General features: G+C 40.4%; 1 protein-coding gene across 1 annotated transcript; it reads left to right on the top strand.

Annotated features, from left to right (window-relative positions):
* exosc10 (exosome component 10) lies at positions 1–22,224 on the top strand. Its single transcript, XM_062052228.1, has 25 exons — positions 1–238; positions 4,449–4,585; positions 4,749–4,872; positions 4,952–5,056; positions 5,136–5,295; positions 5,383–5,491; positions 6,945–7,020; positions 7,625–7,735; positions 7,817–7,960; positions 8,067–8,257; positions 9,888–10,044; positions 10,930–11,078; positions 11,188–11,238; positions 11,365–11,476; positions 11,551–11,598; positions 11,675–11,750; positions 15,128–15,237; positions 15,312–15,404; positions 15,489–15,557; positions 15,648–15,753; positions 18,416–18,489; positions 20,934–21,111; positions 21,204–21,268; positions 21,860–21,933; positions 22,015–22,224. The coding sequence occupies exons 1-25, from the start codon at positions 41–43 to the stop codon at positions 22,043–22,045; spliced, it is 2,748 nt and encodes a 915-aa protein (XP_061908212.1). The 5' UTR covers positions 1–40; the 3' UTR covers positions 22,046–22,224.
* The last annotated feature ends 2,508 nt before the right edge of the window (positions 22,225–24,732 follow it).

Genomic DNA, 24,732 nt, shown 5'->3' with positions numbered 1-24,732 from the left:
TGCCCGTGCACTGCGCGTCGCTCGATGGCGGAGACGCCACATGAGCAGCCGTCGAAGAAGAAAACGCGGAAGTCGTCGCCCGGCCAGCTCACATGTACACAAATATAATAAGGCGATGGATTCTCTCAAGGCGAATAAATCTGCGACCAGTCGGCAGCGAGATTCAGACCTCAACGCCGCCGACGAGGAAGAACAAGAATTTTGCCCCGGTTACAAAACCGCCGATGCTTTCGTGAAAGTAAGTTTTAAGCAAACGAAGGATTAAAAATGGTCAAACTAGCTTAGCATAGCTTTACCATGAATTGATTAACGTGGACTCCGACTTAAACAAGTTGAAAAACTTATTCGGGTGTTACCATTTAGTGGTCAATTGTACGGAATATGTACTGTACTGTGCAATCTACTAATTAAAGTTTCAATCAATCAAGCAGGCAACGTGGGTGTGCGTTAGCTCTCTGCTTGAGTTATACTTCATATAGTTAGCTAGCGATTGAAATCTGTTTAAAAAAAATACATAAAGGTATCTTTAACAAAAATCTGTCGGGTTGGATTACAATAATGGGTTAACCAAATAATTCTAGCTAAATAGTTATTATCGAATAAAACATAATCCCTTTATTGTCATTATAGTTAACAACGAAATGTGTGTACTATCCATTAGTGCAATATTTAAAAAAAACTAAAATACAAATAGTCATTAAACCAATCTTTACACACACTCCCTCATAATCAAACATGTTGCACGTTATTATGATATTGCATTGATCAGTGGTTCTCAAACTTTTTTTATTCAATCAATCAATGTTTATTTATATAGCCCTAAATCACAAGTGTCTCAAAGGGCTGCACAAGCCACGACACCCTCGGTTCAGAGCCCACATAAGGGCAAGGAAAAACTCACCTTGAGAAACCTTGGAGTGGACCGCAGATGTGGGTGACCCCGCCTTTCTAGGGGAGACCGGATGCAATAGACGTCGAGTGGGTCTAGCTGCTAGACCCACTCGACGTCCATTGCATCCTCGACTTTTACAATATTATGCTAGACTCTAGCATAATATTGTAAAAGTCCAGTCCATAGTGGATCTAACATAATAGTGAGAGTATAGTCCATAGTGGGGCCAGCAGGAGACCATCTCAAGCTGAGACGGATGAGCAGCACAGATATGACCCCAACCGATGCACAGGCGAGCGGTCCACCCAGGGTCCCGACTCTGGACAGCCAGCACTTCATCCATGGCCACCGGACATGTGCCCCCCCCCCCTCCACAAGGTAGAGGGGGGCAGAGGAGAAAAGAAAAAGAAACGGCAGATCAACTGGTCTAAAAAGGGGGTCTATTTAAAGGCTAGAGTATACAAATGAGTTTTAAGATGGGACTTAAATGCTTCTACTGAGGTAGCATCTCTAACTGTTACTGGGAGGGCATTCCAGAGTACTGGAGCCCTAATAGAAAACGCTCTATAGACCGCAGACTTTTTTTGGGCTCTGGGAATCACTAATAAGCCGGAGTTCTTTGAATGATATTTCTTGCCGGGACATATGGTACAATACAATCGGCAAGATAGGATGGAGCTAGACCGTGTAGTATTTTATACGTAAGTAGTAAAACCTTAAAGTCACATCTTAAGTGCACAGGAAGCCAGTGCAGGTGAGCCAGTATAGGCGTAATATGATCACACTTTCTTGTTCTTGTCAAAAGTCTAGCAGCCGCATTTTGTAGCAACTGTAATCTTTTAATGCTAGAAATAGGGAGACCCGAAAATAATATGTTACAGTAATCGAGACGTAACGAACGCATGAATAATGATCTCAGCGTCGCTAGTGGACAAAATTAAACAAATGTTAGCGATAATACGGAGATATTACCAAGTACCACCTCAGAAAACACTTGGCTCTCCAAGTACCACCATTATGATCAACATTTAAATGCAGTAGCGTAGTAGGCCTAAATATTCATGAAAAACAAGATCAAGGTTTTATTTAATATTTATATTTCGAGGTTTCCCCTAGATCAGTGTTTTTCAACCCTTTTTGAGCCAAGGCGCATTTTTTTCTTTGAAAAAATCCGGAGGCACACCACCAGCAGAAATCATTCAAAAAATGAAACTCAGTAGACAATAAAAAAGTTGTTGCAATTGTTGGATATGAATTTAAACCATAACCAACCATGCATCACTATACTTGTCTCAAAGTAGGTGTACTGTCACATCACACCGTGACTTATTTTGAGTTTTTGGGTGTTTTCCCGTGCGTAGTGTTTTAGTTCTTGTCTTGCGCTCCTATTTTGGTGGCTTTTCCTGTTTTGTTGGTATTTTCCTGTTGCAGTTTCATGTCTTCCTTTGAGCGCTATTCCCCGCACCTGCTTTGTTTTAGCAATCAAGAACATTTAAGTTGTTGCTATCTTTTTTTGTGTGGACGTTGTTGATTGTCATGTCATGCACGGATGTACTTTTTGGACGCCGTCTCTGCTCCAGACGCTGTAAGTCTTTGCTGTCGTCCAGCATTCTGTTTTTGTTTACTTTATAGCCAGTTCAGTTTTAGTTAGGTTCTGCATAGCCATCCCTAAGCTTCAATGCCTTTTCTTAGGGGCACTCACCTTTTGTTTATTTTTGGTTTAAGCATTAGATACCTTTTTACCTGCACGTTGCCTCCCGCTGTCGCCGGCATATTGTGATCACGACAAACCATCATCGTCTCACACAACCTGTTCCCGACATCTACAAAGCAATTAGCTACCGCCTGCCACCTACTGATACGGAAGAGAATAACATGGTTACTCTGCCGAGCTCTAGACAGCACAGACACTCAACAACGTTGCAAAAAATATTTTTAACCCAAATAGGTGAAATTACACATTTTCCCACGGCACACCAGACTGTATCTCACGGCACCCTAGTGTGCCGCGGCACAGTGGTTGAAAACACTGCCCTAGATTGCCACTATATATATTTAGCGGTGGGGGCGTGGTCAATATGACATCATATATGATGTCAAAAGTTTGATTTGCAATGATGCATATATTGTCCTAAAAACGGCTACACATGTTTCATGTATCTTTGACAATGTGTTATTAGTTATTGATAACATATTTTAATATTTTATCAGAATTACTTTATTGGCAAAATATGCTTAACACACAAGGAATCTGAATTGGTGTTCTCTTTGGTCAATGCGATTTAAATTGTTGCAGCTTATTGTGCAATGTAACAAAAGCTACATTATATTCTGCCCTACCTGATTGAATGTTGCAATTTAGTTTGCCATATATACATAGTCGTTTGAATTACAAATGAAAAAACTAACCTGAGGTGTTTTGTTGATTATCTCCACAATGCAGTCACTGTAAAACTAACCACAGAAGGGGAACGTACATTATGTATACACATGAAGTGCATATGCATGTAGGAAACACGTTAAATTAATGATATAGTTTGGAATAAACTGAAAGAAGCAATACAATTATAGAGGATGAAGCTCTAATGAAGCTAGCTTAATGCTAACGTACAATGGACTAGCTCATTGACAAGCTAACCAAAATTAGCAGGGCACATATAGACAATCATTCATACTCACATTCATACCTACAGCATGGAGAATTTGCAGTCTCTGAGACAACCTGCACACTCCACACAGAGAAAATGCACACGGCGTAAAGTTAGACATTATTGTCGGTCGTAATATCAAAATAATTTATTAAGGTAGTTTTCACAGGCTTTGACAATAAATACATTCATTAACTTGCAATACCTTTCTCTTCAACTTTCTCTCTACTTTTGCCGCGTGCCAACTGCTGTTTAGGTGTGCGACCAGCTGTCTCGCTCCTGACAGGAGATTTAGATGCACATTTGTTTTTGTTGTTTTTTTTTCCAAAATAAAGCTTAGACTTAGAGGAACATTTATATGACATTTGAGATGTTTTTCAAGCCCATTATGGCCAATAGTATGTAAATAATAAACTACAGTATATCCATTCACACAATATTACTAAAATTGGATTTTATGTAAAAAAATGTAACCTATTTTGAAGGTGCAGCGGCATTTATCTTGCAGTGTCGGTGCGCCACAATCAATTACATGTGGGGTAAACCTTAATATTTTTGCCCCGACTGTAACATGGCTCTCAGTTTGAACAGTAACACTGTTTGAATATTTAATTAAGTGATTTTATGGCGTACCACTAGATGGAGCCCCACACTTTGAGAATCACTGGCATAAGTGTTATACAGTATTTGTAAGAAATGAAACATTTGACAATTTAAAATTCTTAAATTGCACACATTTTTTAGAAAAATTTCGCCAAATTAAACTTTTACAGCAGTAGGAAAAACAGTTTATGTTGATGTCACTGTACACTAGCAGCCCTTCTATTTTGAAAGGCTTTGCAGTAAATTCATATTGTAAAATCTATATAAAGTGTATTTTAAATGTGGTTAATATCTCTTCTGTGCAGTATGGATTGGGTTCAGTATTGTCTGCCACAAAAGCAGCTAGCGGCTTGCCTCAAGCTGGAGACGATTTTGATTTCTATCGCAGCTTCCCTGGTTTCCAGGAATTCTGTGAAGTTCAAGGAGATAAGCTGCTGCTCTGGTGAGTTCCTCGCTTGTCGATGCGTTTTGTGACTAAATGTACATTCAATCTTGAGCCTGTCCAGGCACCTATTAAACGGCAACAAACAAAACTTTACGTAAATTGCTACTGTTGCATCTAAAAATGTGTTATCTTGACACGTTCCACCGTGTTTGTGTGTTAGTATGAGTCAGATAATGCAACATCACAACTGCCGATCTCGCATGAGAGACCGTGATAAGATCACCGGCCTGGAGGAAAGGTTTGACTTGGTTGTGGACTCCAACGATGTCATCCTTGAAAAAGTGGTATGAGCTCTACCTTTAGTGTTATGCTAATTGCTTCATGAAATTCATACCAAATAAGCTATTGCGTATGCTCCATAAGGGGATTCTTCTGGATGAGGCTGATGGCGTGAACAGGAGCCAGAAGCCTGTCATGCCAGCTGGCTTTCAGCCTCCCAAGATTGTCGTTTCCAGCTGGAATCGCAAGGTTGGTTGATTCGACTCTCGTAGTCTAGATACCTGTCTGTAATTCTCACCTCAGCTGAAACAAAGCTTGTATTGATCAGGCTTTAGGCTCTGGAAGTCGTGCTGAGACTTTCCGGCTGCTCCATGCGAAGAATATTCCACGGCCGCAGCTGAAATTCAAGGAAAAAGTTGACAACAGCAACACGCCGTTTATTCCCAAGCTCTTCATCAAGCCTAATGCGCAGAAACCCCTTCCCTCTTGTAAGATGATGTTAACATGAAATCAAATTCTTGTTGATTTTTATCAGGTGTACAATTTCTGACCTCGCTCTACTTTCCTGTCTGTAGATTTCACCAACAAACAAATCCGCAAAGAGAGACCAGAAGATATTGATGTCCCAGCAGCATTAGCAGACTTCATTCACCAGCAGAGAACTCAAGAACACGTAGAAGACATGTAAGACTTAGCTGTCATGTTTTTGCCTTTTTATTAAAAAGAAAAGTGACTGAAAGAGCAAGATTGAACTCACAAGTGGCCCAAATGAGTTTCCTCCGTAAGGTGACAGGACTCATACAAGGAGATAGGGTGAGAATCTTGATCGTGCTGGAGGAGCTTAGAGTAGAGCCGCTGCGCCTTCATATATTTTCCCGTGTGTGTGTGTTTCTCTATGCGCTTAAAGTTACACACGTTTCTCTTATTCGTATTCTCGCATCCAGCCTCTGGACATGCCAGTCACGCGTAGGGATGGAAATTTATAAGATTTTTCCGGTTCCGATTCCACATTCAATTCTGCTTAACGATAAGGGTTCTCTTATCAATTATTTGGGGAGGGGGGAGAAAAAGGGGTTGATTAACATCAATTTTGTTTAGCTTAGAGGTAACATGACCTTACAAAGCCTCTCACTCTGTATTAAGAAAGCACAGCATGTAGGTTTAATGTACACAATTTGAGTTGCTCAGACAGTAATGTGTTTATATAAGTTTAGATTGGGGTATGTCGTTTCTTAATGGGAAAAGACGTTAATGCCTCTTGTTTTCAGGTTTGCATTTAAGCTGGCGAGCTAGCGCCAGTCCATCTGTAAGTTCATCAAAATGCAGCTTTCAATCACAGTTTTTCGATAACTTCAATTTCAAACCGCAATAAAGACTGTCAAGTGTTTTACCGGGGTTATCATTAATACCATTTATCGATACATCCCTAATGCACGCTACAAAAGATTTTTCTTCCAGGCCGGATATGAATAATAATGTAGTGTATTCCCGCTGATGTTATTTGTGATGTTAAGAGTTCTGTTTGGTACGACTGTTTGTGAAGCCGTGACTCGTCAGAGGAGCTTGCATGGACTGTGTGTGAGCATGAAGTGCGTGTGTGAGCATCAAGTGCGTGCGTCAAGTGCAATATGATGGTTCACTGGAGGCTGGACTTATTCCAGCCTCAGAGGCGCCTAAAACAAAGTACTTAGGTCAACGGGAGAATACAGGCAATTCCAGATTTTACAGGGAACACCCACATTTGAGAGTTGCGCCACCCAGAGTGCGTATCTTGGATGAGGGCGCACAGTGACAGACTTGGGTCGAGGGGGAGAATGCAAGCAGAATTCTGCGCAATTGCACTTTTTTTATTTTTTATTTCAGCACATGAGAAAATAGGGCCCATCGAAGAGCTAGTTCAGATAGCTGAGGCATCTGGTCCGGATGCCTCCTGTGCCCCTCCCCGGTGAGGTGTTTTGGGCATGCCCAGCTGGGAGGAGTTCCCAGGGTAAACCTGGCACACGCTGGAGAGATTATGCCTCACAGCTGGCTGTTAAATTTGGGTTTACCAACTGAGACTGCAGCCGCCCAGGCCTATGGGTGGATAGATGGATTTTTGTTTGGATTGTGTTTAGGTCTAAAATGTTGCTCTCTATAGGTTTGCACACCCATACCAGTATGAATTGGATCATCTTATGGTACCAGAAACCCTTCTGTCCAAGCCGGAGCCACAGGTACAATGTAAAAAGCTACATCCTCACAGAAACTGCTGCTTTTATTTTTATTTTTGAAACACTGACTTTTGGGTGCAGACTTACAAAACAATATTTCAATGTCAGCATGTAGATAGGAAACACTAACTTTTTCTATCACTTTTAAATAACTTATAAAATGGATTTATCCTTTGAGTTTATCAACATTGTGCCGCCTTGTGAAATTACTTTGTAATTAAACATTTTAATTGTAATAATCAGGTTTATATCCGAATCCGCATCACTGAAAAATAGACTTGTGTAGTAAATCCTTACATGATGTCACTATGATGACTGGTTGATTTCCAAGTTTTTGGTTGAACCTTCAAATTGTTTGACTTCAGACATGTTGGACTTTGGAGCTCCCTCTGTACTGACTTTTGGCATTCTGATGTGTTAAAATACATCCACCCACCCACCTCACTACATTGAGAAGCTGTGTCAGAGGGTGTAATAAACAAATATGTATTCTATGATATGAGGTTTCGTTAAAATATCACTGGGGTGGAGGGAATGTTTTTAAAAAACTGAATATTTTACTGTTATGTGACCTTAACTTTACCTGTCTTTTGTGGGCCCACTGTAGATGTACAAGCCACTGGAAGAGACAAGCTGCACCTTCATTGACACACTGGAGGATCTGGTGGCTCTGAATGAGAAGCTCGACCAGGTGTCTGAATTTGCGGTAGACCTTGAGGTACAAGCACTATAATGTGTCATTTGATGTCATTTATCGTGCTCCATCTTGGCAACTAACTGATCCCCATTTCCACGACAGCATCATTCCTACAGGAGCTTCCTGGGAATCACTTGTCTGATGCAGATATCCACCAGAGAGGAGGACTTCATTATCGACACCTTGGAGCTCCGTAGTGAGATGTACATCCTCAACGAGGCCTTCACCAATCATTCTGTAGTCAAAGTAATGCAACTGATCTACTAACTGGTTTCTGGAATCCATAGTGATTTGTAGTTGATGGGGATATTCACAAGTATTAATGCTTATATTTTTTCTCTACGGCTGTCAGGTGTTTCACGGTGCCGATTCTGACATGGAGTGGCTCCAGAGAGACTTTGGCTTGTATGTGGTCAACATGTTTGACACACACCAGGCCAGTCGAGCGTTAAACCTGGCCAGACATTCGCTCGACCACCTGCTCAAGCACTTCTGTAGCGTAGAGTCAGACAAATGCTACCAACTTGCTGACTGGAGGATTAGGTATTTGCAGTTTGATTTTTATTTCAGGCGGAACTTAAAGCTTGAACAAAATACCTCTGATGGTTTTATTAATACCAATTTGTTCATGTTTAAAATCATTTTCCCCTATACAAAAATGGAAAATAGGGTTTTCAGATGATTACACATTTTAATCAGACTAATCACAGGGTTGTCGTGGATTAATTTTGATTAATCACAATCAAATATGAATTTTTAATTTATATTATTGCATGGCTTCCCCTACATGTAATTGATCGTGGCGACCCGCCACATCCAAATAAAAGCTGCGGTGTTGAAGCAGTGTGTCTATTGACTTTTATGGGGGACTTCAATAGTGTGTTGTTTCACTGCAGCAAAACTAGACAATTGTTGGATAAATGCTTGGCTTTGTCCAACCCACGTACACGAAATGTCTCCGGAAGTGAATGGAAAGTGGGCTTGGCCTTGACTGGCCTGGACACCGGGCTTCCGCATGATGATCAGAAGATCTGTCTTAGGCTGAATCACTTTTTGATTGACAGCAAAATGAGTGAACCAGTAATCTTGAAACATAAACCACTGCCAGCGCATTCTTCAACTTTCATTCCGTTGTTCCAAGTTTATGAGGAGAAATTTAAAGTCTTGTAAGTGGCATTTTCTTGGTAGAGTCGAGCATCTTTATATTTATATTTTGTGTCTTGTATTGTCCAGTGTTATGTATTATTACTATGTACTGCTTTTATATTTCCAGTATTATGTTTTATTACTTTAAACTGTTTTATATTTTAATTTTTATCCTGTAAAGCGTCTTTGAGTAACCTGAAAAGCGCTATACCAAATAAAATGTATTATAGTATATATTTTATTTGTTATTGGAGACTGTATTTGTGTTTAGAGAGTAGCTAAAAATGAGCTTCCCCTACTTGAAAGACCAGCAGCCGTCACTGGTCTCCAATAACACCTGAAAAAGATATGAGATTTGTTACTAGTTGTTTTTAATAAAGAAAATCACAAAAAGGAATTGGAGAAGTTGGTTTGGTGGGTAAAATAACAGTCGTCCCTTGGCACATTACGCTTCAAAAATTGCGTCTTCACAACCTTGCATATTTTTCTCATTTTATTTTTTAGTATACTCTACAATATTTTTGCCCCAAATTAAGCCTTTTCAAGCATACAAATGACTAAATGAACTAAAAATATCAATATTACCAATCAGATCACACTTCAGTATAGTGGCCTTTGATTGGCTCAGCCTCTGGCAGAATAACTATATTGGATTAAAAGAGGGTGAAGGTGACTAAAGCGCGTTATTTCATGTCTAGGGGGCTCATTATATTGAAACATTTATTTAAGACGAAAACAGTTGTTTTTATATGTTCAAGCTATGAAAATATTCGATTTACTATTAATAATTCATAATTAGCGGAAATTAATTTATCGCGGTCATGATCGGAACAAATTAACAATTATAAACGAGGGATTGCTCTATTTGGACAAACTGCCTCAAATGCATTGTCAGAGCTGTTTCTGGGTTTTTGAATCATTCTGTGCTGCAGATGTTAACTGTTTTGATTTTTAGAAAAATCAAATTTAAGGTTACGTTATTTAGAGACGTTACTGTAATAATGACCTGCTATATTATCTCCTATAGGCCCCTGCCAGAGGAGATGGCGTTGTATGGTCGCTCTGACACCCACTATCTCCTCTACATCTACGACTGTGTAAGGGCACAGCTGTTGGACTCCAACCATGGTCAGCCTGGTCTGCTACAGTCTGTCTGGAACAAAAGCAAAGATCTTTCTCTCAAGGTTTGCTCAATTGTTTACTTTTTTCTCATTTGAATTTGAGATTAAAATGACACCGGTACATCCAGGCATGTAAAAGTTTTGCGAAAATGCAGAAATCCACATTTAAAACATTTAAATTCTAGTCAAAATATAATTTCAGTGTTTTTTTTAATGAAGTATCAATAAAAATATGATCTAGACCAAATAAATGGAACCCCCGGCTTAGCCGCAGGTACACGCTCTTCCTCTTCCCTAAATGCCACACTGAGTTGCAGGATGAGGAAATGATCAGGAGAACCAAAGCTCGGTAGTAAGCTAACCATCTAGCTATCTTACTTGTCGCCGCCATTCGCTCTATGAGCCACGTGACGTGACAGATTGTAAACAGAGGTCACAACACCGGAAGTATATAGCCCAAGGTGGTCTAGCTACAGGATAGGGAAACGTTTTCTGAGTTCTCTGCATGCATGTTATAGAATTTTACATTACATTTTTCAATGATAATAATGTTAATAAATTATCTACGGAAAAAAACTAAACATTCTGTTGTATATTACATGGGACATTTAAGTGTCAAAAAGACAGCCAAAACAGATTGGTAGATGAAAATAAAATCTAAAGGTAAAATATAGTGTAGAAATGCGCCCAACTGCATGAAATGTAGTCTTAAGTTTCAAAATTTTCTTTTGGGGTTTGCATAGCAAATGTTCCTCTATTTTCTAAATTTTGTTCTTCTTTTTGTTTTTCCAAAGGGTGCTCATATCCCTGTACATAATTTTCTTTGCTCTTGCTCCATCGAGATGATGTTCTTCTTTTCTATCCCTTTCATATTTTACAAACCCCTCTTGCATTTTCTGACATTTCTCACAATTCCCACCGTGTGCCCCCGTGCCTCCTCCCACACAGAAATATGCAAAGCCAATATTCACAGAGGAGTCGTATCTGGAGGTGCAGAGAAAGCAGAAGAAGTCTTTTAACACCCAGCAGCTGACTGCCTTCAGACTTCTGTTCGCCTGGAGGGACAAGCTGGCTCGACAGGAAGATGAAAGCACCGGGTAGGCTGTTTGGAAATGGATGTGAACTGTTTCAGCCAGGTTTCCACATCCCTCATTTTCAGTATGAATCTCAGTTTGATGTGTTTATTCATTTATTTATTTATTTTAGATATGTCCTGCCTACTCATATGATGAGCAAAATATCTGAAGAGCTGCCAAAGTAGGTTGACTCAATCTCCCAGATAATCTATTGAGTCCATTCTCACCACTCTATATAAGACTTTTGTGTTTTATTCATAAACGCAGCCCAGTGATTTTTTTTTTGTTTTTTTTCCTCTCCACTCAGAGAGCCTCAGGGCATAATTGCCTGCTGTAACCCTGTTCCCCCACTGGTGAGGCAGCAGGTCAATGAGCTCCATTTGTTAGTGCAGGAGGCTCGAGAAATGCCACTCCTCAAGGTAAGAAACGATCTCCCGCTTGAACTATTGCCATGTTTGTGCTGTTTATCACGGCTTTGATTTTCTGCCCACAGGCTGAGATTCCAGTGCAAAAAACAAAAGGACTGACGCCAATCAAAAAGGTGAGGAATTTGTCACTCAGCAAGTTGTAGACAGTAAAGATTTGGAGTGAGTTTGAGTGTGTTTGTTTTTTTATAGCCCGAGGTTACAATGTTTGGTCCGCATGATACATCTCGGGTCCCTGAAAGCAATCCCAGCCACTTCTCTGCAGATGGTAAGCTTAATACTCACAGTACGGTATATTTGTTGTATATTTGTATAAGGCGTTTTTTTTTTTTTCAAAGCATTTAAATTGGGACATTTTTCACAATAGACATAAGTGCACAACAATGAAAAATGTATACTTTCATGTATAAAATAGGAACAGTACATATTAATGGACATATACAAAATATGTCAGATTCTAGCCAAAGGCTAAATTCCGTCTGCTGCCCCTGGGCAGGTTGATCTTATCAAGCAAAAATATACCAGAGTTAACAAGACATATAACCTGCACTAGACATGGTCAGATTTAAAACAAAACAAGGACATACAGGAGGCGCAGGTCATTTCTGATACACAGATTGACATTAAAGACCAGCTAATAGGTTCCGGTCATATGTTTTGTCTTTCTGTGCATCATTTGTATAGCTGCATTGGAAATAAAAGTGCAACAGTGAATTTAATCGATAAGGTGCAAAAATGTATTGCAAATAGTCCAATAAATACAATAAATAATTATAAAATTGTGTTTCTTCAGTTTGGTGGGTGTCTGACACTTTTAAGACTGGGTGTTATGGGGTGTATCTTGCGAGGTTTGTTCTGGCATTCACTGCGCCAGCTAGCGGTGGGTAAACTCGCTTCTCCTCCTCCTTCTCACAAAACACATACAACACCGTTAGTCCTTGTTCTCTACAAAAACACGACAGCCACTTGTTAAGCGAGACTAATCTGCAATACCTTTTATCATTGCCTCTCGCGGGCAGGTGGCCAGAGACATGTACTCAATGCCGAGTCATCTTTCTAGCAATCAATCAAGGTTTATTCGTATAGCACCTTACAACATCACAATGGTGCACAAAGTGCTTTACAGGACAAATAGGTTAAAAGCAATTAAAACCACACATATTAAAATGGTAATAATACTGTATATACTTATGGCAATTGTTTGTTAAAATCTATTTTAAACAAATATGTTTTTTGTTGAGATTTGAAAACTTCTAGCTCCGTGATGGCTCGCAACTGTTAGTGCTGGGAGTGCGGATGCGGGAAAAGAACGATCACCCCATTTTTTACCTCTAGTCCTTGGTACTTCCAAAGATGTGTGTAAAGATGAGCGCAGATTCCTTGGTGGGTGGCGAACAGTTAAAATATGAGCCAAGTATACGGGGGCCAGACCATTGATGGCCTTAAAAACAAAAGGAAGGATTTTAAAATGTATTCTAAAATATACTTGGAGCCAACGGAGAGCAAAGAGAACGGGGGTAATACGGGCATGTTTTGGAGCATAAGTGAGGAGGCGAGCAGCTGCATTTTGTACTCACTAAAGCTTGTGGAGGAGTGACTGATTTAGTCCACTTTAGAGGGCATTACAGTAGTCCAGTCTGAGGAGAGCATGAATGGCTTTTTCAAGGTCTGCCCTCTGCAGAAAAAGCTTCACCTTTGTCAAAAGCCTCAGCTGGAAAAACCTGAGAGTTTATTTGTTTTTAAAATTTAAGTTCGCTGTCAAATATCACACACAGATTTTTCACAGCAGGAGGGTTGGCGTGCTATAGCTGGGTGCACTGACGTGCATCAGGACTAAAAACAATGACTCTGTTTCTAGCGAGATTACAAGTCCGAGCAATGTTCCCCTTTGTAATCTCTGACTGTCTCATCCTAGTGTCATTAGAGCTGATGTGTACAACTATGTCCGTGTAGCTCAGTCCTTCTCAAATAGTGGGGCGCGGTGCGATGCCAAAGGGGGCGTGTGTGACCACGGGAAACATCTTTTTCCTGCCCTACCAGAGTATGATAAAGCGTACGTAGCACTTTGCTTCACTGTAACCACGGTGGGAGATGAGGAAAGAATGGTGTGTTGTTTCCTTTAATGTTAATAAGCTTACAATGTTATTATACAGGGGTATAGTTATCACAATTTTATAGACAAATTATACTATTTATAGTCACAGTGGAGAGTGGGGGGCGCAACATATTTTCTTCTTCCTAGGGGATGGCGGGACAGAAAATAATTGAGAAGCACTGCCGTAGCTAGTGGTGCGATTGGCCTGTCAACCTATCAATGAGAACGGTGCACCAAGGGCAGGGAGCCATAGTCGCGTTGTTTTTTTCACCGAGCCGAGTTTCAGCTGTTATTGGAGCAATAGGAGAAGAGTAGTAGCAGCGTGAGGGAGCAGACGCCTTCGGAGCACAGTTGCTTTGGACCGGGAATAGTTTTGCTTAGCAGCTAGCGAGCTGAGAAAGAGGCGGTGAAACAGAGAGTGGGTGCTTTGTTAGTTTGATAAGACTACTAAATATGTTGGCAAAGGAATAAAGAAAGCTGTATAACAATTAGAAGCACACAGTTTAAAAGATAGTACTTAGCTTTTGCGCGGCAGCAGACTTTTCCGAAGATGACGTCAGGGTTGAAATACCCTTACGCACATGTGCGACAGTTTAAAAAAAAACAAAAATATTTTTAGGCGCATTTGCGAGTAAATTTGTTGCACCGTATGGCACTGCAGGGGACGCTGCTTCGTTTTTCATCTTCCCACGTGGTGCGTGCGTGCGTCGCAAATGCGATAACACAGCCAGTCAGTCCAACAAAAGCCAACAAACAACAGGTGTATGTTAATGAGAGACAGGGAAGGAGTTTGTCTCGTCTTCGCTGCACTGTTGTCCTCTAGGATAACCGCAAAACAGTGACATTGCCACGTTGCTTGCAGCCAGAGAAAACAATCCAGATTGAAATGTTTGTCTTTGAGCACTAATTGTCTAATTTTGGTCCTTAAATTTATCATACTTTGCCATGCAGAGCAGACAGCATCTCCAAGATGTTGTCCAGTTTATAATTTTGTCCATAATTTACAAAAAGTCAGCGTGCCTGGAGTTCTGCCCGCATCCTCCAAACTTGTGTGGCAGCTTTACGCTACTTTGAATGGCTGCCAGCATCTTGAAATTTGTCGATACACCTGAGCAATTAGCAGATATTCTGTTATTATGATTCCGAATAGGTAGATATCTTCACTGTCCTCGACTTTAAGGGTCGCCAGGCAACAACAGTTTGGTCAGGACAGGCAGGTTCCCCCGAACCTTAGGTCTTGTCAATTTCGTTGAGAGTCCAGATGATCAATTACATTGTTTAGATTTTGGGGAGCAGTGCAAAAAAAGGGTACAAGAAAGTTAAGACGAGACAAAACAAAGAAGCAAGCAGGAGAGATAAGGAAGAGGGGATGGGAAAGCGTCCGCTTTGATGAGTGCCAGAGAGAAAAAAAGTGACTCTACACTAACTTTATGCAAAATTTACACCAAAGCATATATTATCTAGACCACAAAGGTGTGTTTTAAATGTAGATAAAAATCACCCTATTTCCCCTTTAAGTATTTGTCAATCATTTATTTTTTTTCCCTCAGAACTACCTGTTAAACAAGGAGTGCTCTTCTCTGATGATGACCACACATCTGATGCAGATGGTCAGAAAAAAAGCCATCTTGTGGCATCTGCCAAAATCACACTGTTCGAGGTAACAATAGGGTTTACTGTAAATGTTTCAGTGTGACTGTAGTGCACCTGTTTTGATATTTGTATTTCTTAAAGGAGCCAGAAACAAGAGAAAGCCAAGATTCCCTCACTGTGGCGCAAAACAAAGCCAGGCAAATCAATGAGTCTTTTGAAAACCCTTTTAGGATGGTAAGAGTTATCCATCCACTCACCCTCCAGAATGGTTTGTAAGCTGATGAAACAATAATGAGTTATGTTTTTTTATGATTTCAGTACCTGCCTTCTAATGGCGTGCATATCAATGAGAATGCAAAGTTTGACCCTTCGTCAAAGATTTTTGAGGTACAACAAAGCGCTTAAACATTCAAGAAGCCACGGCCTATGATGAAGACTAAAAGTGCAACTCTAACCAAATTGTCTCTCTAATTTCAGATCAGTAAAAGGTGGAAACTGCAGAGTATGGAACAGCAACAGAAGGAGCTGGAATCAAAGAAGAAAACCAAGAAGGAGGCAAAGGAAAAAGCAAGGAAAGCAACAGGTAATGTGGTAAAGATTCCTGGAAGTCTGGAAAATTGATTTATTTAAATATTTTTGTTAGTTTTTAACAACGTTCTTGGGATTATATATTGAAATGTTAATTGAAACTGGCACAAACCTGTACAAATGTTATAGGATACTTTGTTGAAAATGTTCCGGTTCGTTCATACAAGATTCAAGAATTTCCTTCTTACCTGATTGGACACAAGAGGCAAAGATAACACAAAGTAAAAACAAATGTGCAGGGCAATATAGGATAGGGCTACACTAAAACAAAACACTAAACTAGGTAGAGAAAATAAGTTTCTTTCATCAATCAATCAAACTTTATTTATATAGCCCTTAATCACAAATGTCTCAAAGGGCTGCACAAGTCACAAAAACATTCTAAGCTCAGATCCCACATCAGGGCAAGAAAAAACTCAACCCAATGGGAACAATGTGAACCTCCCCCCTTGGGTGACCGGTACAATGGATGTAGAGTGGATACAGTTAATAATGTGAGAGTTCAGTCCATAGTTTTGCCAGCAGGGATTATCTTGCATGTAGACAAGTTGGGGTGCCGAGACGTCACCGACTGATGCATAAGAAGTGGTCCACTCCGGGTCCCGACTTCATAATGTGAAAGTCCAGTCCACTGGGAGGCCAAAAGGGTATCATCTTGAATAGGGACTAGTCAGCAGCGCAGAGACGTCACCAACTGATGCACAGATGAGTGGTCTACCCCGGGTCCCGACTTTGAACAGCTAGCGCGTCATCTGTGGTCACCTGATAAGAGGTGAGGCAGAGTAGAAAAGAAAAGAGACGGCCGATCAACTGGTCTAAAATGGGGGTCTATTTAAAGGCTAGAGTATACAAATTATTTTTAAGATGGGACTTAAATGCTTCTACTGAGGTAGCATCTCTAACTGTTACCGGATCTAACTGGAGCCCGAATAGAAAACGCTCTAAACCCTGCAGACTTTTTTTGGGCCCTGGGAATCACTAATAAGCCGCAGTTCTTTGAACGCAGATTTCTGGCCGGGACATATGGTGCAATATTATCAGCAAAATAGGATGGAGCTAGACCGTTTAGTATTTCATACGTAAGTAGTAAAATCTTAAGTCACATCTTAAGTGCACAGGAAGCCAGTGCAGGTGAGCCAGTATAAGCGTAATATGATCAAACTCTCTTGTTTCATGTCAAAAGTTTGGCAACCGCATTTTGTACCAACTGTAATTTTTTAATGCTAGACACAGGGAGACCCAAAAATGATATGTTACAGACGAGACGTAACGAATGCATGAATAATGATCTCAGCCTCGCTGGTGGACAAAATGGGACACATTTTTGTGTCATTACGAATGTGAAAGAAGGCTCTTTTAGTAACACTATTAATGTGTGACTCAAACGAGAGAGTTGGGTCGAAGATAATACCAAGATTCTTTACCGAGTTGCTTTGTCCTGCGGTCCTCTCCAAGGTTTCTCATTGTTATCCCACTGGGTTGAGTTTTTCCTTGCCCTGATGTGGGATCTGAACTGGATGTTGTGGCTTGTGCAGCCCTTTGAGACACTTGTGATTTAGGGCTATATAAATAAACATTGATTGATTGATTTATGACCTTAACATATGCTGAGGTCACATTGTTATGGGAGACGCACTGCATCCTGTCAGTAAAATAGGAGTTAAACCAAGAAAAGGCTAAGTCTGACATACAATATATGTGTTACATTCTAATAAAATGTTATGATTGACGGTATCGAAAGCAGCGCTAAGATCAAGTAGCAGCAAGATGGATGACGCATCAGCATCCATCGTTAGCAATAGATTATTAGTCATTTTTGCGAGGGCTGTCTCCGTAGAGTGATTTGCCCTGAAACCGGACAGAAAGGGTTCACAGAGATTGTTAGATGCTAAGTGTTCATTTAGCTGCTGTTCAACAATTTTTTCGAAGATTTTCAAGATGAGGGAATGTGGGACTCCGGCCGGTAGTTTACCATGAGGTCAGGATCGAGGTCAGGTCTTTTGAACAGAGGATGAATAACCATTTTTTGGAATGCTTTGAATTCAAGATAAACTTTAATTTTTACTGCCTGTATTTTCTGACACGTACTTTGTTTTGATCCAAGATAACTAAACGTTTTCAGCTATAATACCTAAATTAGGTATGTGGTTGCCCTCCTGGACCCAAACTTAAAATGTATTGCAGTTTTATTATATATCCAAGAATTATTTCATTATTAAAAAGCAATACTGACAAGAATTTAACACATAAATAAATAAAACGTTTTGCCGTAAAAAAAATGTGAAGCTTGCTTGACAACTAACCATTTTTTGGGGGGTAAGTTTGGCATTGTAAGCCTCGCTCCAAAAAGCTCCTACTTTCTGGGGCCTATTTTCAGTGTATTGTCACTGTAAGAACTAGCAATACATGTTAACATAACTGAAGTTAGCGGTCCGGATTAAATAATAAAATGTTTTTCGTTATTTTTCACAAGCTGCTATGCCTCCCCTGAAGTGTTATATAACGTAATGCAATATAAAATTGTAAAGTGCTAGGAAGGCTGCAAATTTAAATGTGAAAGTGTTTGACATTGGAAAGGGTCTATGACAATTGCGTGTACCGTAAAAGCCCTTAAATTTGTCGTAAGCCTAATTGCGCTTTATTGTTGTTTCCCGCAGAGGACAGAAATAAGTCTCAGGAAAGCTACGAGGAGTCTCTGAAGAATGTACCCACTGTGCGCCAGCAAGCAGCGGTGAGTGATTTTCTTCTCTTGTCCTTGGTCTATTCTGTTCCACTTCAGATAGGCCTTACTGTCCATGTCCCTTTTGGGACACTTTCACCCACCAGAGAGCCTGGCTTAGGTCGTTAAAGTTTGCTCTGACTGTAATAACCTGTCCCCCCCATCATCCATTTTCATGACACATGGCTTTCAGATCAAATTGATGACTCGTGAACGAGTGAAGTGTTTCTGTTGGTCTTTTTATAATATTTTTCTGTGGGGGTGTAACGGTATTGTAGATAACGCTGTATTTTGGTCTTTACAATTTTTTCCGTGACACCTGACGGTATCAAACAAAAACTTGGTGTGTAGTTTCTCCACCGCTTTAGCGTAGGCTGGGTCTGAAAATAAACTACGTCGCCCAGAATCCTCAGCGCAGCGCGGGTCGCCAAGGTGGAGGCATGGGACACCGTAAGCAGGAAGTAAAGTCTGTTCGTAATCGATGAGAGGAATGGTTTTTTTGGACATTTCCTGAAAAATTTAATCAAAATCAATCCATAACTATTTGAGTTATGTTGCTATAAGACAGATAAACCCTGGCGAAAACCTAACCTCTTTGGCGAAGGAAAGAAAGTCTGCGTTCTGCAAAGCAATGTGTGCCACTTTCGTCCCGAGCGTTTCCAAAGCGACGCAGCCAGTTGGTCCCGTCACACCGCACGGAGGTATTTACCAAAAAAAAATGTTCAACGCGGGAACCTTTTCCTGGATTATTTTAAGTAACCCAATGTTTTTTCCTGTGAGATTTGGCGACCCATCTGTGGTAAGGTTAACTAGCTTACTCCAAGGCAGTTTGTGCCTCATGACGACTTCCACCACGCTGTTAAATAAGTCCTCTCCTCGCGTTTTTCCTTTAGGGATTCCATGGCCAAAAATTCCTACATTACTTTAAAATTGTCATTAATCCCTCTGATGGCAATCAAAAGCTGAGCGGTGTCCCGAATGTCATTACTTTCATCCAGTGCCAATAAATATAATGTAAATGACTCTGTTTTGTTGTTGAGCTTGCCAACTAAGTCTTCGTCAATTAGCTCCACACGGCGAGTCACTGTCCTCTGCGCAATAAGATATTTTTTCAAATGTTCTCTTGCTCTCAGGGCAAAATACACCTGCTGTCTTCACCACGCACTCTTTTAGAAACTCTCCTTCGGAAAAAGGCTTACTCATCTTGGCTAATTTGAATGCCAGTATATACAGTAACTTGCCTTTGTGCTTGATTCTTGGATGGTAGTTTGTCGGATAAAGATGTTTTGCTGAGCCTGAAAATTAGCTTCCAACTTCTGAGCACTAACGGTACGTTCTTGCATTGACTGGTAGTTTGCATAACTAGCATGGTTGGTGCAGAAATGACGACTTACGTTGTATTCCTTCAAAACCGCAACGGTTTATTGGCAAATAAGACGTAGAGCCTTTGACTGGACTTCAGTGAAAAAGTATTTAGTTGTCCGTTAGTTGCTGCCAACTTTTCTCATTGTTGCAAATTTTTTCTGCTGTCAGAGCATTAGCAATAGAAAAACTGTACCTCTGCTGTGCATTCAATCAAGCATACTGCAGTCCTATTGCGCCACTCTGTGGAATTACTTGGTATTACAGGACAATTAATGTGGTCCTAATTATTACACAATGTGCTCAATTCCGCTTTATTTTTTGGCGGGCCGGATGAGGCCAACCCCAGTCATAAACTGTCACCCAAAAAAATATATTTAAAGCCAGTGAAGCCAATCATCAGTTTTTGAGGTTTTAAATAATTCAAAGTTAAATTGTTAGTTAAACAGTATATTTCAGACTAATATAAACATGTCCACTGTGAAGGACACTGCTTCTCAGAAAGTACAAAATGAAAGACACTAACATGAACATTGTTTTACACTGAATGTTTATATTGTCACTTTAAAGACACGCAGCTGTTAGTTTTTTTTAATGATATTTGCTTGGAACAGTGGATGTCCCTGCACAATTCTTTGCATATTTGTCGTAATATACTGTATATGATTAGATGGATAGAACATTTAGCATTATGTTTGTGTTCAATTGCAATATGTGTGTTATCCCAAACATTCCTGCCACTGCATTTTACACACTACAATTTGTAAGTCTTTTTACCATGGCCTTAATATCGTACCGTTAGATTTTGATACCGTTATATCCCTATTTGTCGGTCATATGGAAATACAACTATAAGTTAGCCATTATGGTTTGTGATGCGTGTCCTCCTCCAGAGAGGTTACTTCTTATTGTTCGTTTAGGCAAAATGTCTTAGTTTTCACCTCCAGTCTTCAGTGCACTGAACAGTCCAAAGCTTAATTTACTTTGTGAACAAACACTGATCCATCATACACCTGTGCTCCCAGTTGTACTCTGCAATACTTGACAGCGATATTGGTAAATTATATGTACATTTATGGAGTATTTGTTATCAGGAATGTACAAAACCGGAAGGAAAGAAGCGTGAGAGGGTCCCCAGTGAGGCTGCAGAGTCGACTCCCAAGCCAAATAAGAAACTAAAAACTGCAGCGAAGACCCAAAAGCCCGAACCGCCTCCTCAGGAGGGCTTCGAACCCTTTGACTACAGTCAGTCAGACCTCAAAGTGTTTGCTGGTATGGTATTTTGATAACTTGTAAAACCTTTGCTTCAGGGTCCAGAGATGTGCAACATGCTTTGATAATCTTTTGACTGTTTCTATTCACAGGTACCAAAGCAAAGGACAACTCGCAGTTTGATCCAAACCGACAAAGTCATGACTTTAAGAAAAAGGTATTTGTTTTGGTTCCCTATGCTTCATAACATGTACACTACCGTTCAAAAGTTTGGGGTCACATTGAAATGTCCTTATTTTTGAAGGAAAAGCACTGTACTTTTCAATGAAGATAACTTTAAACTAGTCTTAACTTTAAAAAAATACACTCTATACATTGCTAATGTGGTAAATGACTATTCTAGCTGCAAATATCTACATAGGTGTATAGAGGCCCATTTCCAGCAACTATCACTCCAGTGTTCTAATGGTACAATGTGTTTGCTCATTGGCTCAGAAGGCTAATTGATGATTAGAAAACCCTTGTGCAATCATGTGCACACATCTGAAAACAGTTTAGCTCGTTACATAAGCTACAAAACTGACCTTCCTTTGAGCAGATTGAGTTTCTGGAGCATCACATTTGTGGGCTCAATTAAACGCTCAAAATGGCCAGGAAAAGAGAACTTTCATCTGAAACTCGACAGTCTATTCTTGTTCTTACAAATGAAGGCTATTCCACAAAATTGTTTGGGTGACCCCAAACTTTTGAACGGTAGTGTATATTATTTCTGTGCTTTGGTGTTATGTGTTTTTTTTTTGTCTTGCAGAATTTTGCAGGCGGGAAAAAAAATAATTTTGGTGCTGGAAAAAGTTTGTCATACATAGGTGGAAGATCTGACAGGTATAAGTACTGTATTTTTATGTACATTTTTGAGTATTACAGTTTCACTGCTTGTTAACTATTTGTATGTTATTCTTACAGAGGATTTCGCCACAACTGGCCCAAAAGATAAACCAAGTTGAGGGCATTTTTTCTCTGAAGTTCAACAATTTTTTCTTTTATTGTCGCCCTCCCTCCCATTTTAACCTTTGGACTGTCAACATTTAAGTAATTTCAAAGTTAATTTACCCTCCCATCTGTGGAAATGTTTATCCTGTAAATATGCAGAACAGCAGTCCACTCTATTAAAGATGGTTTCAAGAAAATGGTCATGTTGGAAGAGTTGTGTTTTTTTTTTTTTTTAAATAGTGCTCGATACCGTGGTAGAGCGTAATATGTATGTGTGGGGAAAAAATCACAAGACTATTTCATCTCTACAGGCCTGTTTCATGAGGGGTTTCCTCAATCATCAGGAGATTTCAATGGAAGCATTCACATACCATGGTTTATATAGGGCACAGAGCGGGTGGGTACAGGCAGGCGTGGGGGCGTGGTGATTGGCTCATGTGTTACCTAGGAGGTGTTTCCTTCTGTGACGGCATGCTGATACAATTTCGCTGCGCTTGTTGAGGGATGACAGGTCTGGACGGTATATAATGAACAGTTTCTCTTTTAAGCATAGGTTGCATCTTTTATTACCACTGTTGTAAGGTGTGCTGGATGCAAGAATTTGCCATGTTATTGAATATTCAACATTATTGTCTTTGAGATTCCAAATGTGTTTGCTGAGTTATGTAGTGTTCCGCAGGCTTTTGCTTCTGAAAGAAGCATTGTGATTGTTCCATCTGGTTTTGAATTCTCCCTCAGTTAATCCTACATATGTGTCGGATGTGTTAATGTCCTTGCGTGTTACCTTTGCTTGGTAAACGACTGATGGTTGTAAGCACCCCCCGTTGAGAGGGCAATCAGGTGTCTTGCGGCAGTTACAGCCTTTGTCAGTTTTGGAGTCGTTCTGCCTGGTGGTGGACGGCTCCTTTTCAATTGCTTGGTTGTGGTTTGAAATGATTTGTTGTATGTTGTTAATGCAGCTGTAGCTCAATTTAATGTTGTTCTTGTTGAATACTTTTCTTAGGGTGTTGCCTTTGGGGAAGTGTTTGTCGATCAGGGTGAGGAATTTGTGGCCAATATTAGTTGAGACGTTTTTACTGTATGGGGGGTTGTACCAGATAATGTTGTTTCGTTTTCTGCTCCTTTTTGGTTGGTTTCCTGGCGTGGGTTCGTAGGGGAGGGTGAAGTTGTATCCGCTTTCATCAAGTGCTTTTTGGTACGGGAGGGTTGCTTTGTCAAATTCAGCTTTGCTAGATGACAGCATCGATAGTCTTTTATTAATTCCAGTAGGTATTCTTTTCGTGCTGGTGGGTGGGTGGTTGCTGTCATAGTGCACGTATTGGAGTGTTGTGTTGGGTTTCGTGAATGGTTGGTAGCTGTTAATTGTGACGTCGAGGAAGTTGACGGTTTGCTTGTTGGCTTCAATCGTGATCCGTAGGCCGTTCTCTTTGAAGATTTGGCATATGCGCTTCTTGGTATTCTCGCTGCTCCTTGGCGAGGCGCGACACACTGCCAGTCCGTCATCACGGTAAATACCAAGGTTCAGGTTGAGGCTAGCGAGCTGGGAGAGGAGGAAACTCCCAACAAGTTTGCACGTTTCTGCTCCGTCAAAACTCCCCATAGTGACGTCGAATGTTGAATAGTTATTTTTTTGCCATGGTGTACCGTTGCGGATGAGTATGGAGTTCTTTGCGTGGATGATGATGTTTCTTTCGTTGCCTGTGATTGAGTCGTAGTCCGAGGCAAAGTCTAGTGCTTGAGTCAGTAGATCTTGCGTGATGGAAGGGTAAAATTCTTCGACATCGAAGGAGATAAAGTTGTGCTGTTGTTCATCACATTGAAGGACCACAAACTTCGCAAAATAACCCATCATGCCGACTAATAAACCCAACTAAATCCGAAATAGGAAAAATCAGCAAAATAATCCTGGACAGAATCAACACAAAAATCAGGGACAAAACACCACTCAACCAATGGAGAAATACAGCAGCAGTAATCAAATGGTTTAGCAACATCCAAGACAAACAACAGCACAACTTTATCTCCTTCGATGTCGAAGGAAACCAACCAAAAAGGAGCAGAAAACGAAACAACATTATCTGGTACAACCCCCCATACAGTAAAAACGTCTGAACTAATATTGGCCACAAATTCCTCACCCTGATCGACAAACACTTCCCCAAAGGCAACACCCTAAGAAAAGTATTCAACAAGAACAACATTAAATTGAGCTACAGCTGTATGAACAACATACGACAAATCATTTCAAACCACAACAAAGCAATTGAAAAGGAGCCGTCCACCACCAGGCAGAACGACTCTTAAACTGACAAAGGCTGTAACTGCCGCAAGAAACCTGATTGCCCTCTCAACGGGGGGTGCTTACAACCATCAGTCGTTTACCAAGCAAAGGTAACACGCAAGCACATTAACACATCCGACACATATGTAGGATTAACTGAGGGAGAATTCAAAACCAGATGGAACAATCACAATGCTTCTTTCAGAAGCAAAAGCCTGCGGAACACTACAGAACTCAGCAAACACATTTGGAATCTCAAAGACAATAATGTTGAACATTCAATAACATGGCAAATTCTTGCATCCAGCACACCTTACAACAGTGGTAATAAAAGATGCAACCTATGCTTAAAAGAGAAACTGTTTATTATATACCGTCCAGACCTGTCATCCCTCAACAAGCGCAGCGAA

This window comes from Entelurus aequoreus, linkage group LG07, assembly GCF_033978785.1.
Source record: "Entelurus aequoreus isolate RoL-2023_Sb linkage group LG07, RoL_Eaeq_v1.1, whole genome shotgun sequence".
NCBI classification, from domain to species: Eukaryota; Metazoa; Chordata; class Actinopteri; order Syngnathiformes; family Syngnathidae; genus Entelurus; species Entelurus aequoreus.
Note: the sequence above shows the minus strand (reverse complement) of the source record. Positions and strands in the feature narration are given on the sequence as shown.